Raw genomic sequence first — 12,925 nt, forward strand, 5'->3', positions numbered from 1 at the left:
CACCCCCTCTGCCTGTCAGTCTGTCCTTACAATAGCAGGTGTATCCTTGAATATTCATTTCCCAGGCCCTGTCCACTTGAAGCCATGTCTCAGTTATCCCTACAATATCGTATCTGCCAATTTCCAAAAGAGCCTCAAGCTCATTCATCTTATTTCTAATGCTTCGTGCATTCATATATAGTATTTTTAATTTGTTACTGCCCTCACCCTTCCCATCAACTCCTATTTCACTCAACCTTACAGCATGATCCCTTTTTGAGTTTTCTACCTCATTGATACAGTTGTCTTTCTTGACTTCCCTTGTTCTAACTTTCCCTTCAATTTCCTTCCTAAACATCCAGTTTGTCTCCTCCCCCCCCCGCTACTTAGTGTAAACGTAGCTGTGTTGCAGTAGCAAACCTGCCTGCCAGAATGCTGGTCCCCAACCTATTAAGGTGCAAACCGTCTCTCTTGTATAATTTATGCTTACCACAAAACATACCCCAGTGATCCTAGAATTTAAATCCGTGCTTCCTACACCAGTTCCCCAGTCACACGTTCAAGTCCATTATCTCCCTGTTTCTGGCCTCACCAGCCCGAAGAACTGGAAGCAAACCGGAGATAGCCACCTTGGACGTCCTGCTTTTCAGCCTTCTTCCTAGTTCTCCGCAGTCCCACTGTAGTATGTTCCTCCTCTTCTTCTTCCCGACATCATTTGTGCCGACATGTACCACCACCTCTGGCTCTTCACCTTCGTCCTTGAGGATTTCCTGCACTCTGTCTGTGATGTCTTTAACCCTGGCATCAGGAAGGCAACATACCATCCTTAAGTCCCGCCTGCTGCCACAAAAACCCCGGTCAGTTCCTCTCACTATGGACTCCCCTATTACCATGGCTCTGTGTGATGTCCGACTCTTCCGCTCTGCCTCCACGCCAACTTTTGATTGACAGACCTGGCCACCTCGTGGACTGGCAGTGTCATCAGTCTCTACTGTTTCCAAAAGATTCAACTTGTTCCTGACAGGTACTTCCCCCGGGGTCTCTTGCACCTGTCTCCTCTCTGCCTTCCTCATCGTCTGCTCTCTTCTGGTATGGTTGGTGTAATAACCTCGCTGAAGGTCTTGTCCAGAAAGATCTCGTTCTCTCGGATGAGCCTAAGGTCCTTGAGTTCTTTCATCAGTGCTGCAATATGCTCTGTCAGTAGCTGAGCGTGCACACACTTTCCACACTTATACGAGCCAGACACACCAGAGTCGTTGACCTCCCACATCAAGCACGTAACACACTGAACCAGGTTGGCAGTCATGTCTTCACCCTCTTCAACTGTGGCATAATCACTTCACTCAACCTCCTTGTCAAAGATTCCTGAGCTAAAGCCTCACTCTTCACTCCACAGGAACTCCCTTGGACCCTCTTTTTGGGGCAAGTCTGTGGACTTTTAATTTATTTTCGAGGAAGAGGGTGGGAGTAAAGCCCTACTTTGTAGGACCTGGGGTCTAGAACACACCCACTCAAATAACAATCACTTACCTTCCCGACCGGCTTTGCGCTCCGACTTCACTTCCGCCCAGCACCCGCCGTTCTCGAACACACTCCTAAATTGTGCCTTTTAGATGGTGAAAAGGATTTGAAGAGTCAGAAGTTTAGTTACTCACTGTAGGATTCATAGCTTCTGACTTGCTCTTGTAACCAGAGTACTTATATGGCTAGTTCAGTTCATTTTCTTGCCAAAAGTAATCCCCAGACAGTTGATAGCATGAGATTTAGTGATAGTAATGTAATTGAATGCTAAGGGTGATGATTAGATTCTCTCTTATTGGAAATGGTCATTGCCTTGTGCTTATTTGACATGTTACTTGTCACTTATTCGATCAAACCTGAATATTGTGCATTTGGACATGGACTGCTACAGTATCTGAGGAATTGCCAATGGTACTAAACGATGTGGAATCATTGGTAACTATCCCTACTTCTGACCTTTTCATGGAAGCAAGGTCCAGAAATCCAGAACTTTTTCCTCGTAGAGAATGAGGAGCCTGATGTCTTCACCACCTTCACTCCTTCCGCCCACCCACCCCTTCCCCTTCACCCTAGCCACAGGGTTCTAGGCCTCTGCTCCAGGTTCCGGATCATTTGTTTCTCCAGTGAGACTAAAGGAGGGATTGAGTCTGATGGGAGCGGATAAGCAGTTAATGGTGATGCACGAGCAAAAGAAGTGTCTGAGGTGTCTCCAGTGAATGAGTAAGAGGCACTTCCTACTTATATGGCTAGTTCAGTTCAAGAGTAGGAAGGGTTGGTAATGCTTTCTTGAACAAATAATATTGGAATTAAAATGTTAACTTTGTTTATCTCTCCACAAGTGCTGCCAGACCTGCTGAGTTTCTGTAGCACTTTGTGGTTGATTCTAGTAGCATCTCTAGCATCTGCAGTTCTTTCTTTTATTATCCAAATTTCATTAACAGGAATGCCGCTATCTCATGCTGACACTCAACTGCATTGACACTCAACTGGAGCAAGAGGAATGCCAAACCGCATGCACAACCATCTATAGCTCCCAAGTGGCATGAAGGAGGAGTTTAGAAAATGATTCCTTACATCCAACTTTGCTTGTCAGTATCCAGCCTTCACATTTAAAGCAGTAAAAATCCCTGCATTGGCAAATTGTGGCAACATTATTTCAATGATTGGCATGGGATAGTGAGATCTCTTCAAAGCTTTATTGAGATCCTTTGGAGTCATGTGTACTGTCAGATTTCTAACTTGCTTTACTGCTATCATACTGCTCATCCAGTTTGTAGGAGTTGTCACTTCCTTGATTCCTCCCTTTATCAGCTTCTCTATCTTATCCTTCAGGCTGGACCTGAGGACAGTTGGATCTCTCCTCAGCAGATGTTTAATTAGTCTCGCACTCTCCGTTACTTCAAGATGATCTGCACAAGAATGACAGCACAGACCTATGCAAAGACCTTTTAAATTTCTTATGATCTGTTAAACAGTCAGTGGATTGTTGCCCTGGAAAATGCTGCAAATCCGTTCTGGTGCACATAGCATTCCAAGCTTTTAAGGTATCTGCTTAGTATCTGCTATCTGGAACTCCAGGTCCTTCTTCTTACCATTTCATTCAGCTGTCAGTTTACTTTGTCCTTTTGTAGTGAGCATTATTTCATCATATAAACCCAACTTTATCTTTCAATGCCTTCAGTTTTGAATCATCATGTTGGGTTACTTCACATCGATATGTGAAGCCCATGATGTTGCAAATAGCTCCAGTCTGTGGTCATCATTCTAACAGTCACAAACTATTCGTCAACTTGAGATAGGAAGGTGTCAATCCATTCCTGTGTGTGTAGATCGATTTGTCAGAACCATTGTCTGACATTTTTCAGCAGCCACCATTATAAACTTGCTTCTTTCCAGCATAATGCTTGTGTACAAAATGATTCTGCTCGTTGTAGTTAGAGTTCTGTTTTCCTCATACTTCATGTGTTCTTTTGTGCTTGCTATTCTCCTGAATATTTTCATACGGTATTTTGGTCTTTATCTTTCTGCTGGTGTTTCTGCAATATGTCTTTATTTCTTCCCATGTTCTAATGTTAAACACACACTGTTCACAAATAATATTAGCAAAAAGGTTCAAAGAGGGTCTTCAAAAACTACAAAATTTCTCCATTATGGCTTTCCTGATCTTTGGTAAAGTTCAGGCAATTTGTCTTCCTACTTTCCCTAGCATTGAAAGCAGAGTTGTTCTTTTGTTCATGGTTTTCTCTTTTTCTCTGTAGCTTTTCCAAATTTTCCCATCGAGAGTGGAACAAATTTCAATTCTGTCACAGGTCACCATTCAACTCCATAGTTGCAGGGTCTGGAAAATTCAAAGCAACACTGACCTGCCAGTAATACAAAGTTGCAGACTGAAGTTTTACAGCAACTGGCTCTCTTAGTTCTCAAAATCCACACAATTTCAGCTTCATACTTCTGACACAGTGTATAAGAGGCCTTTAATGGCTTCTTCCTTCATGCCTCAACACAGAATAACATGAGTGGTCATTAGATTATGTGATCACAGTGTACAAGCTATGCTGTACAAATGCATTTCTTCAAACAATCTCTGTGTGTATAGGTGGTCCATGTTTCATGGAACCAGCTAAGACAAACAGAGTGAGATGACAGCAGGGTCTGACAAGAATGAACAATTCACAATAAGATAGACTTTTAATATTGAAATAATACCTACTTGTTTAAGTGGAAGATTCACATGACTTCTACTACTCCTATGGGAGCGATTTTCAGTACTTTGGTGGCCACTCCAACACATTGGAGTATTTTGCTTTTGATCTGGCTGTCAGCCCATGCAGCATAATGGGAGGAGCTTATGCAGCTCTTCCTTGCACATCAAATGTGGACCAAGGGAAGTAGCAATGGCAACATTAACCGCCATAGGAGGAGCATCATCAATTTTCTCCTAAACCATCCAGTAGTCCACAGAGATTGGTGCTAAACTCAGAGCTCCAGCTTGTAAAAGGCAAGACCATAATAAATGCCTTTCAGGTAGAGAATTCATTTTCTGAATGTGTCTGAGTGTCAGTGTCTCAGGAGCTCAGACTTTCCTGTCATATGGCTGTGCATACTTGCTGTCTCCTGGAAGAAGACCTTCAACCAAATGGACCAGGCGTACAGGCACTGCCAGTAGCAGTTAAGGCCACCGCAACTCTGAAGTTCTTTGCCTTCTTCAAGGATCTGCACATGACATTTGTGGAATTTCACAATCAAATTGCACTGCTTAGGGAATGAATCCCATGTTTGTCAAGGCCAGCACTTTGTAACTGATGAGATCAGTCAGCATGATAGCGTGCTTGGATTTTCTACCTTTCTGAATTCTCACAGGTCCAGTGAGTCATACAGAGAATATTTGTCACATTTGTCTTTAAATGCAAGGGGTTCCACTCCACTAATGTTCATCTGCTCTGCAACCACCATCATAAATAAAATGAGAAAATGCTGGAAAAACCCAGAAGGTGTAGCAGCATCAAAGGAAAGAGAAACAGAATTAACGTTTCACGTCCAAAGGCACTTCCTCAGAACAGAAATGTCATCATGCATGTTTGTCCAAAATCTAGCTTCGAAGCCGAGTCAATGGATTTCTCTTTGGAGGAATAGCTAATGTCTGAAGATGATGCAATGTATGAGGAGAACAATGTGCAACAAGAGATTCAGAAGCACTAATAATGTAATTGAGTAAGAAATCTTTCTTGCACTGATCAGTTCATATAATCTCTTCTGTGACCCAGGTCCCGTTGACCTCTTTGGCCACCTCCTGCTTATTCTCTGAGACTCACAGCATCTCTCTGGGCACTCTTACGACTCACACCATTATCTCCAGGGAAGCTTTGCTGAAACGTTGTATTGTCTTGCCGCTTGATGTCTCTATCTATGTAAGCTCTGGTTCTCTCAAAAGACATCGACAATGTTGCAGTTGTGAGGGTCCCTTTAACCACCGGAGTGGAGTCATCACCAAGCCTTTTCACTTTAATCAGGAAACCTAGCAATCAGCGTTGGGTTAAAAGTGGCCAACACATTGCAAAAAAAATCAAATTCTTGAAATGCTGTCAACGAACTTCACTGTGAAAGGGTCTGAAAGTTAAAATTCAGCTCAATAATTTGGGAAGAATGGGCAAATCTTTCCAGCCTCTGAATGACTCGGGAATTGCTGCATCAATTGTGAAAATTGGGTGAGATTAGCAATATGGAAGTTCTCAACGTTGAAAGCAAAACATCCATATTTCTAAATGAGTTTTGAATGCTAGGACAAGAATTTTGCTTGTGAGCAGAATTTGGCACATCATGCTATGGGTCAAGTGCTGCAAGATGGGATTAGACTCGTTAGGTAGTTGTTTTTGATTTTCGTGGACTCAGTGGGCCAAAGGGCCTTTTTCTGTGCTTCAGATTTCTATGTCTCTATGATTTTAATAATTTTTTTGCTTGAACCACTTGCACGTTTTCTTCTCCCAAAGGCGCATGGGTTTTAAACTGTGAATCGTTGGGCCCCATAGAACAGGAAGATTCTTAATTTGACATAGAAACAGAAAAAAAGGAGCAGGAGTTTGGCATTTAGACCTTCCAACCTGCTGTGCCATTCAATATGACCATGTCTGATCATCCAACTTAATAACTTTGTTCCCATTTTCTCCCCATAGCCTTTAATCCATTTCGCTCTGAGAACCATATGTGATGCCTGCTTGAAAATATTCAATGTTGTGGATTTAACTGTGTTCTGAGATAGTGAATTCCACAGACACACCACTCTCTGGGCGAAGAAATTACTCCTCATCTGAATCCTAAGTGGACTGCAATGTATGATTAGATTTGACACATGGTTCTGGTCATCTGGACTTTCCAGAGTGTGGTGGTTCAGTGCTACAAGAAACTCAGTGATATGAGCTATCTACAAATGATGGTCTCTCCAGAAAAGCAGATCAAAATATGTTGGATGAAGACAAAATTAGGTGAAAATTTGACATAAAATTTGTCTGACTGAAATTCACACCAACAAGAATGATTACTTGAATTAGCCACCAAAGAACGTCTGAAGCTTCATCGACATATGGGTATCAATCAGCCAATCAAACCTACTGAAAACCTAACCTAGTCTTTTGCCTTCTTAATTTCATCTTGTTGTCCTCTCTGAATACAATTTTCTGTATGGCATTAGTTTGAAAAAGAACAGGAAAGTTCTCATGAACATCCTGGCCAATTTCCAACCCCCCACCACTAACATCACAAACACTGATTTTGTTTTGGTCATTGCTGTCTGTGGGAACTTGTTTATAAATTGGCTGCTGCAGTACAACAAGAAATATTTTAGTGAGCGAAAAGGGCTTTCAGACTGCCTGAGGTCCTTGAAGGCACCATCATGATGTAAGTTGTTCTTTTTTATTGTTTCCTTTTTAAAGTTCCTAATCACTTCCTGGTTAAAGCAAAGCTATGATGGATTTTGCTTCTACTGCTGTTGATAATAAAGAATTCATGTGACAAATGTCTGCTGCGTAAATAAGATTCTCCTAAGTGCATGCAATGTCTTAGTTTATTGTACTTCAGAATCAGGTTAGTTTAGCAGTAAAACTTTCACTTCTAAGTCAGATGATTGTAGGTTTAAGGTCCACATACAAAGTTGAGTGTGCAAACTGGGTTGATTATGCTGTTAACTATGCAGCAAGTTGGGAGATATTGTCATTGAGATGGAACATTAAATCAGGTTATCGTTGTTCAAGGAAAAGATTTGCTGTCACTATTTAATAAAGTGAACAGGAGTCCAATATCCCAACCAACATTTAACCCTTAACACCATCAAAAACAAGATGATCTGGTCAGTTAACAATTCAGTATTGATCATACCTCATTGTATGTGTTTAGCTGTGAAGCAATTGAGTACATTTCAAAAGTATTGGCTTCAAAGAGCTTCAGGATTCCCTTAGAGTGTGAAAAGAATTCTACAAATGCAAGTTTTTCTCCTTTCTTTTGCAGATAATTGTTTAAGTTTTCCAGCTACTGATTCAAAACTTAACACTGTGGAATTGTACTTTAACAAGGTTTCAAAAGGTTTAGAAGGGGGAAAGGGAGAAAATGAGAAAGAAAAATGGGGGAACATCTAAAAATGTTCAAAAAGGCAAACTATAAATGTTGATACATTTGCTCTGGATCAGTTGCACTTACACTCCAACCCATACATTGTAGCCAATGTGAGGCTGAAGTGATGTTAAATATACCTTTCAACCCTCATCAAATCTGCGATATCCACAATTTACAAATTTCTATCTTGTTTTATATTTTTGTGATTTGAGGATGCCTGCACATCCAACAAAAAAACTTCGTTGAAGGCTACAGTAGGCTACGGTTCAATTGATATCACTCTTACCCCGTGTCAGAATATTGTAGGTTCAAGTGTCACTAGGAAATTGAACACAAAAATCAAGATTGACACTTTAGAGCAGTTTAGAGGGCACTTTATACTGTTAGAAGTGCCATCTTTTGAATAAGGCATTAAAGTAAGGTCCTGTCTCTCAGGTGAACATAAAAGATGATATGACACTATTTTGAAGAGGAGCAGGGGAGCTATCCTTTGTATCCTGGCCAATACATGTCCCTTAGTCAACACCACAAAAGCAGGTTATCTGGTTCATATGACTGATGGTTGTAACATATGAATATACAAATTAGGAGGAGTAGGCTGTTTAGCCCTGTTCAGCTTGTTCCACATTTAAAAGGTCAAAGCTGATCTGATTGACATCTCAATTCCAATTTCCTGCACATTGCTGATACCCTTTCATTCCATTATTAGTCAATTATTTAACTGTCTCTGCCTTAAAGTGGGATCTTATTGTGCATTAGTATCCTACATTACAGAAACTATAATTATATTTCAAATGTATTTCATTTTCCGGAAAATATTTTCAGATATTTTGAGGGTGTGAAAGATACTATGTAAGTCTTTTTCACAAGTTATTTATTTTTTTAAAATTCCATAGAATTAAACTTGTACTCTTATGAACATTGTAAGCTGCTTTGCTGCCTTCTGTTGTTGATCTTTAGTTTTATTTTCTTTTTATTTTGATGCAAGTTCATCTGTTTTTGTAAACAAAAAAGCATTATCATTGGATGTTTGTCATTTTAGGTTCCATTCCTGATGCCTTTTTCTTTGACATGCAAGGTATTCAAGTTAACCTATCATGCAAATTTCTCTGGAGCTATTATAAATCCTACTCAATGTCAACAGAAACCAGGAAGCCACAGAAAATGTGAGGCATTTGTAGACTCCCTTCTCTCTCTTTCAAAAAGGCATGTCGACACCATAAAGTGCACCATCTAGTGGGCTGATTGAACTAAGAATAATCATATGGTAATACAAGACTGTGAATATCATTCATGACAAGTGAGTCAAAATCTGTGGTTTGAATTTTCCAGGTATTCCAGTGCAGTATACACAGTAGCTGTTAATTAGAACAGCACCCTGCAGTCTGATCATTGCAAGGTGCTGTTTATGTTCATCCATTGGAATATGTATCCAGTTGCGAAATAACATTTATTGAAGTGTTGGTGTGGATTCAGATCCACAGACAATATAACTGAGTGTTTATACTATCATGAAATATTGAAGTTGAGAGTAAGTTATTTAACATTTGAAGCTCTAAGAATTCGGTGCTGAATTTGGGTTTTCTATCAGATGGAAATCTAGCTTCTGGTCAACAAGTTGATTTAACACAGTTTTATTCTCCAGGTATATTGGTCATTTAGATTTTAAAAGTAATTTCTCTTCTCCCATTAGGCGAGGCCCTCCATTTGGCACGGGATTTTGGCTATACATGCGAGACAGAATTTCCAGCCAAAGCAGTGGGAGAGCAGCTAGCCCGACAACATCTTGAACCAAAAGAACAGACGCCAAGGAAAAAGATGATTCTAGCAACAAAGTAAGTAATCTGAATTACTCTTTCACTCTGAACCAGTTTCATTTGTTCCCTTCCAGAACACTGCATCCCTCTCTTGTTAAAAAATGATGATCTTTGCCTCTATTAGAATCTATAGCTTTTCATTGTAATCATGTGTGGCTTAAACAGTGTGTTCTGCAGGCTATCTGACATTGGAGCATCCCACTCACACTTGATGCTGTCTTATCTGACAATTACTGAAACTAATTCAGAAGCATGCACTTATTCCTTCACTTGTAGTAGTGAGACCAGGAACCTCAAATATTAAACCTCAGACAACACTGTAACAAAAGCAATACTGTAGGAGAAATCAGCATCAGCTAAGTGCTTTGAAGTTCTCAGGACTTTGTTTATTTCTTCAAGTGACATAGGTGTCATTGGCTGGACTACTGTTTATTGCCTGTCCCAAAATGCCCACACACAGGTAAGAGTCAATTCAATTGCTCTGGCTCTGGAGTTACAAGAAGGCCAGACCAGATAAGGATGGCAGATTTCATTCTCTAATAGGGCATTAGTGAACCAAATAGGTTTTTACAACAATTGCTATATGGTTGTCCTCAGGCACCTCTTTGATGCAGGTTTTGTTTGTTGGCTTGGAAATTTGGATTGCTAGTTCAGTGGCATTGCCATTCTACCACCACCCTCCCTGTCAGGAGTTGAGGATGAACGTTTTCGAGGTCTGGTTGTGGGAGATTGAATAGCAACCAGAAACAGAGAAGATTGTTATAATCCTATTATATTTCAGAGTTGATTTTCTCAGAGTCAGAATCAAACCAAGGCAGGAAGGGCCTGAATTAGGGGGCTTATTTATGTATTTGCAACTGACCTACTTCAGATATAGGTAAATATTGGTTCTTGCTTATTTTTGCCCATCATGAGGGTGAAGAGGAGGGATGAACTTCTAGCCAGAAAAGTGCATTCGGTTCCTGCCTACTATTTTAGGGCTTAAGGAGATCATATAAAAGCTGAAAAATGGTGCAACCCAACACACTATAGTCAACATATACTTTCCAGTTGGGGCATTAAATAGCAAGCAGAAGTGGCTAACCCCCAGCCTCTTGTAATCCTGTGATTGTTCTGTCAGGAGACAGTGAGGTCTCGCAGATTCTGGAGATCAGAGTTGAGAGTATGTTGCTGGAAAAGCACGGCAGGTCAGGCAGCATCCAAGGAGCAGGAGAATCGACTTTTCTGGCCCTCTTTTTTTGGTTGGGATTGGAGCGGAGGGAGTGGAGGGCTACAAGTTATGAGGGTGAGAGGTTGGAGTGAGTGAGGCAGTTGGACAGGTTTGGTTTTCTGTCCTGAAAGGTCAACAAACCCAACTCAGACCTGTCATAGAATCTGTAACCATCTGAAGGACATTTTGACTTAATACCACACTAGATGGCACACTTGTCTTTCAGTGTAACCTTTAGCAGTTATTTCAGAAGACATTTAATGATTTATTAACCACTCAAATTTCATTTTATTGTATTAATTTGGAACACTAATAGCAAGTATAGTCGCAGCCTATCCAACTGTAATGAAATCAGTTTCAGTTTTATACTCCTAAACCATGAATTCTGATGCACTAGGGATTTCTTCCATATTGAGAAATGCAACATTGGAATCAGACTCCAACAAGCTAAACAATATTAAGATTCTTCTCAGCTAAGCTACCTACTGTGAATATTTTTAAATAGATTTGGTAGCTCCAGAAATATCAGTTAAATGTTTGTGTGTGTGCGCGCGTGTTAGTAAAATAGCAAGGAGTCGCATCAGGATGGATCCACATTGCTGCTCTGAAGCTGCCAGCAGTGGGCAGGAGGCAGGGCTATGTGACAGATTGCAGCCAACTGGCAGAATTAAAGGCCCTTTTAATGAACACTTGCAGTACTCCCAGTTATTTTGCTGTTGGCATAGTGACGATGCCTTCAGCTTCATGGAGATCTTGGAATCCAGGCTCTATGACTCAAAGAGGGGCCCACAAGCAGCAAAGGCTACCCTGGTGGTCCCAACCATCACCCCAAATTTTCATACAAGTACCTAAGGCTAGAATCGAACCCAGGCCCCCGGCACTGTGAGGTAGCATTGCTAACCACTGAGCCACTGTGTCACATTTTCACATAAATAGGTACCTGAGGCTAGAAACAAACCCAGTCCCCCGACACTATCCCCCTCATTCCTGATGAAGGGCTTCTGCCCAAAACGTCGGATGCTGCCTGAGCTGCTGTGCTTTTCCAGCACCTCTCTAATTTTGACTCTGATCTCCAGCATCTGCAGTCCTCACTTTCACCAACCATTACCCTTCCCAGCCCTGAAAAACTGGGATTTATGGATATTTAGAAAGGCAAAAATTGATTAAGGATAGCCAGCGTTGTTTTGTACAAGGAAAATCATGTATCACGAGCTTGATTGAATTTTTTGAGGAAGTTACCAAAAAGATTGATGAGGGCAGATGTTGTTCACTTGGACTTTAGTAAAGCATTCTACAAGATTCTGCATGGTAGACCAGATCACATGGGATTCAGGATGAGCTTGCCAATTGAATGCATAATTGGCTTAATGGCATGCGACAAAGAGTATTAATGGAGGGTTACGTTTTGGACTGGAGGCCTGTCACCAGTCGTGCTCCACAGGAATCAGTTCTGGCTCCTCTTTTGTTTGTCATTTAAATAAATGATTTGGATGAGAAAAAAAGGTATGCTAGTAAGTTTGCGAACAACACTAAAATTGGCGGCATAGTAGACAGTGAAGAGGGTTTTCTAAGATTACAAAGGGATCTTGACTAAATGGGTCAATGGGCTGAAAAATGGTAGATGGTGTTCAATCTGGATAAATGCGAGGTATTGCATTTTGGTATAACAAATATGAGTAGAGCTTATACAATTAATGGTCGGGCCTTGTATAGTTTAACAGAACAAAAGGACCTGGGGGTTCAGATATGTAATTCTTTGAAGTTTGCATCACATATAGAGAGGGTGGTTAAAAAGGTGTTTGGCATGCTTACCTTCATTCCTCAGTCCTTTAAGGTTAGGAGTTGGGAAGTTATTTTGAGGTTGTACAGGACAATTTTGAGGCCACTTTTAGAATACTGTTTCCAGTTCTGGTCACCCAGTTACAGAAAGGATATTATTAAGTTGGAGAGGGTTAGGAAGAGATTTGCCAGGATATTGCCAGGTATGGAAGGTTTGAGTTATAAAGAAAGACTGGATAGGCTTTTTTCACTGGAGCGTAGGAGGTTGAGAGGTGACCTTATAGAAGTTTATAAAGTAATGAGGGGTATAGATAGAGTTAATGGTAGCTGCCTTTTCCCTTGGATGGGGGAATTTCAAGAGAAGGGGTTACATTTTTAAGGTGAAAGGAGAGAGATTTACAAAAGGCATGAGAAGTAATTTTTTTTACACAGAGGTGGTTCATGTGTGGAATGAACTTCCTGAGAAAGTGGTGGATGTGGGTACAACTACAAAGTTTAAAAGACATTTGGATAAGTA

The 12,925-nt window shown here is 40.8% G+C and overlaps 1 protein-coding gene across 1 annotated transcript in view; it reads left to right on the plus strand.

Annotated features, from left to right (window-relative positions):
• The window catches only part of tfap2d (transcription factor AP-2 delta (activating enhancer binding protein 2 delta)), a 125,320-nt gene that overhangs the window by 85,346 nt on the left and 27,049 nt on the right, over positions 1-12,925 (plus strand). Inside the window, exon 6 of the mRNA XM_043687491.2 lies at positions 9,296-9,437. Coding sequence (XP_043543426.1) covers positions 9,296-9,437 — 142 coding nt within the window. The remainder of the gene's footprint in view (positions 1-9,295; positions 9,438-12,925) is intronic.

Source organism: Chiloscyllium plagiosum, unplaced genomic scaffold (genome assembly GCF_037043375.1).
Source record: "Chiloscyllium plagiosum isolate Xiang-an unplaced genomic scaffold, Cpla_swu_hap1 HiC_scaffold_3, whole genome shotgun sequence".
Classification (NCBI taxonomy): Eukaryota; Metazoa; Chordata; class Chondrichthyes; order Orectolobiformes; family Hemiscylliidae; genus Chiloscyllium; species Chiloscyllium plagiosum.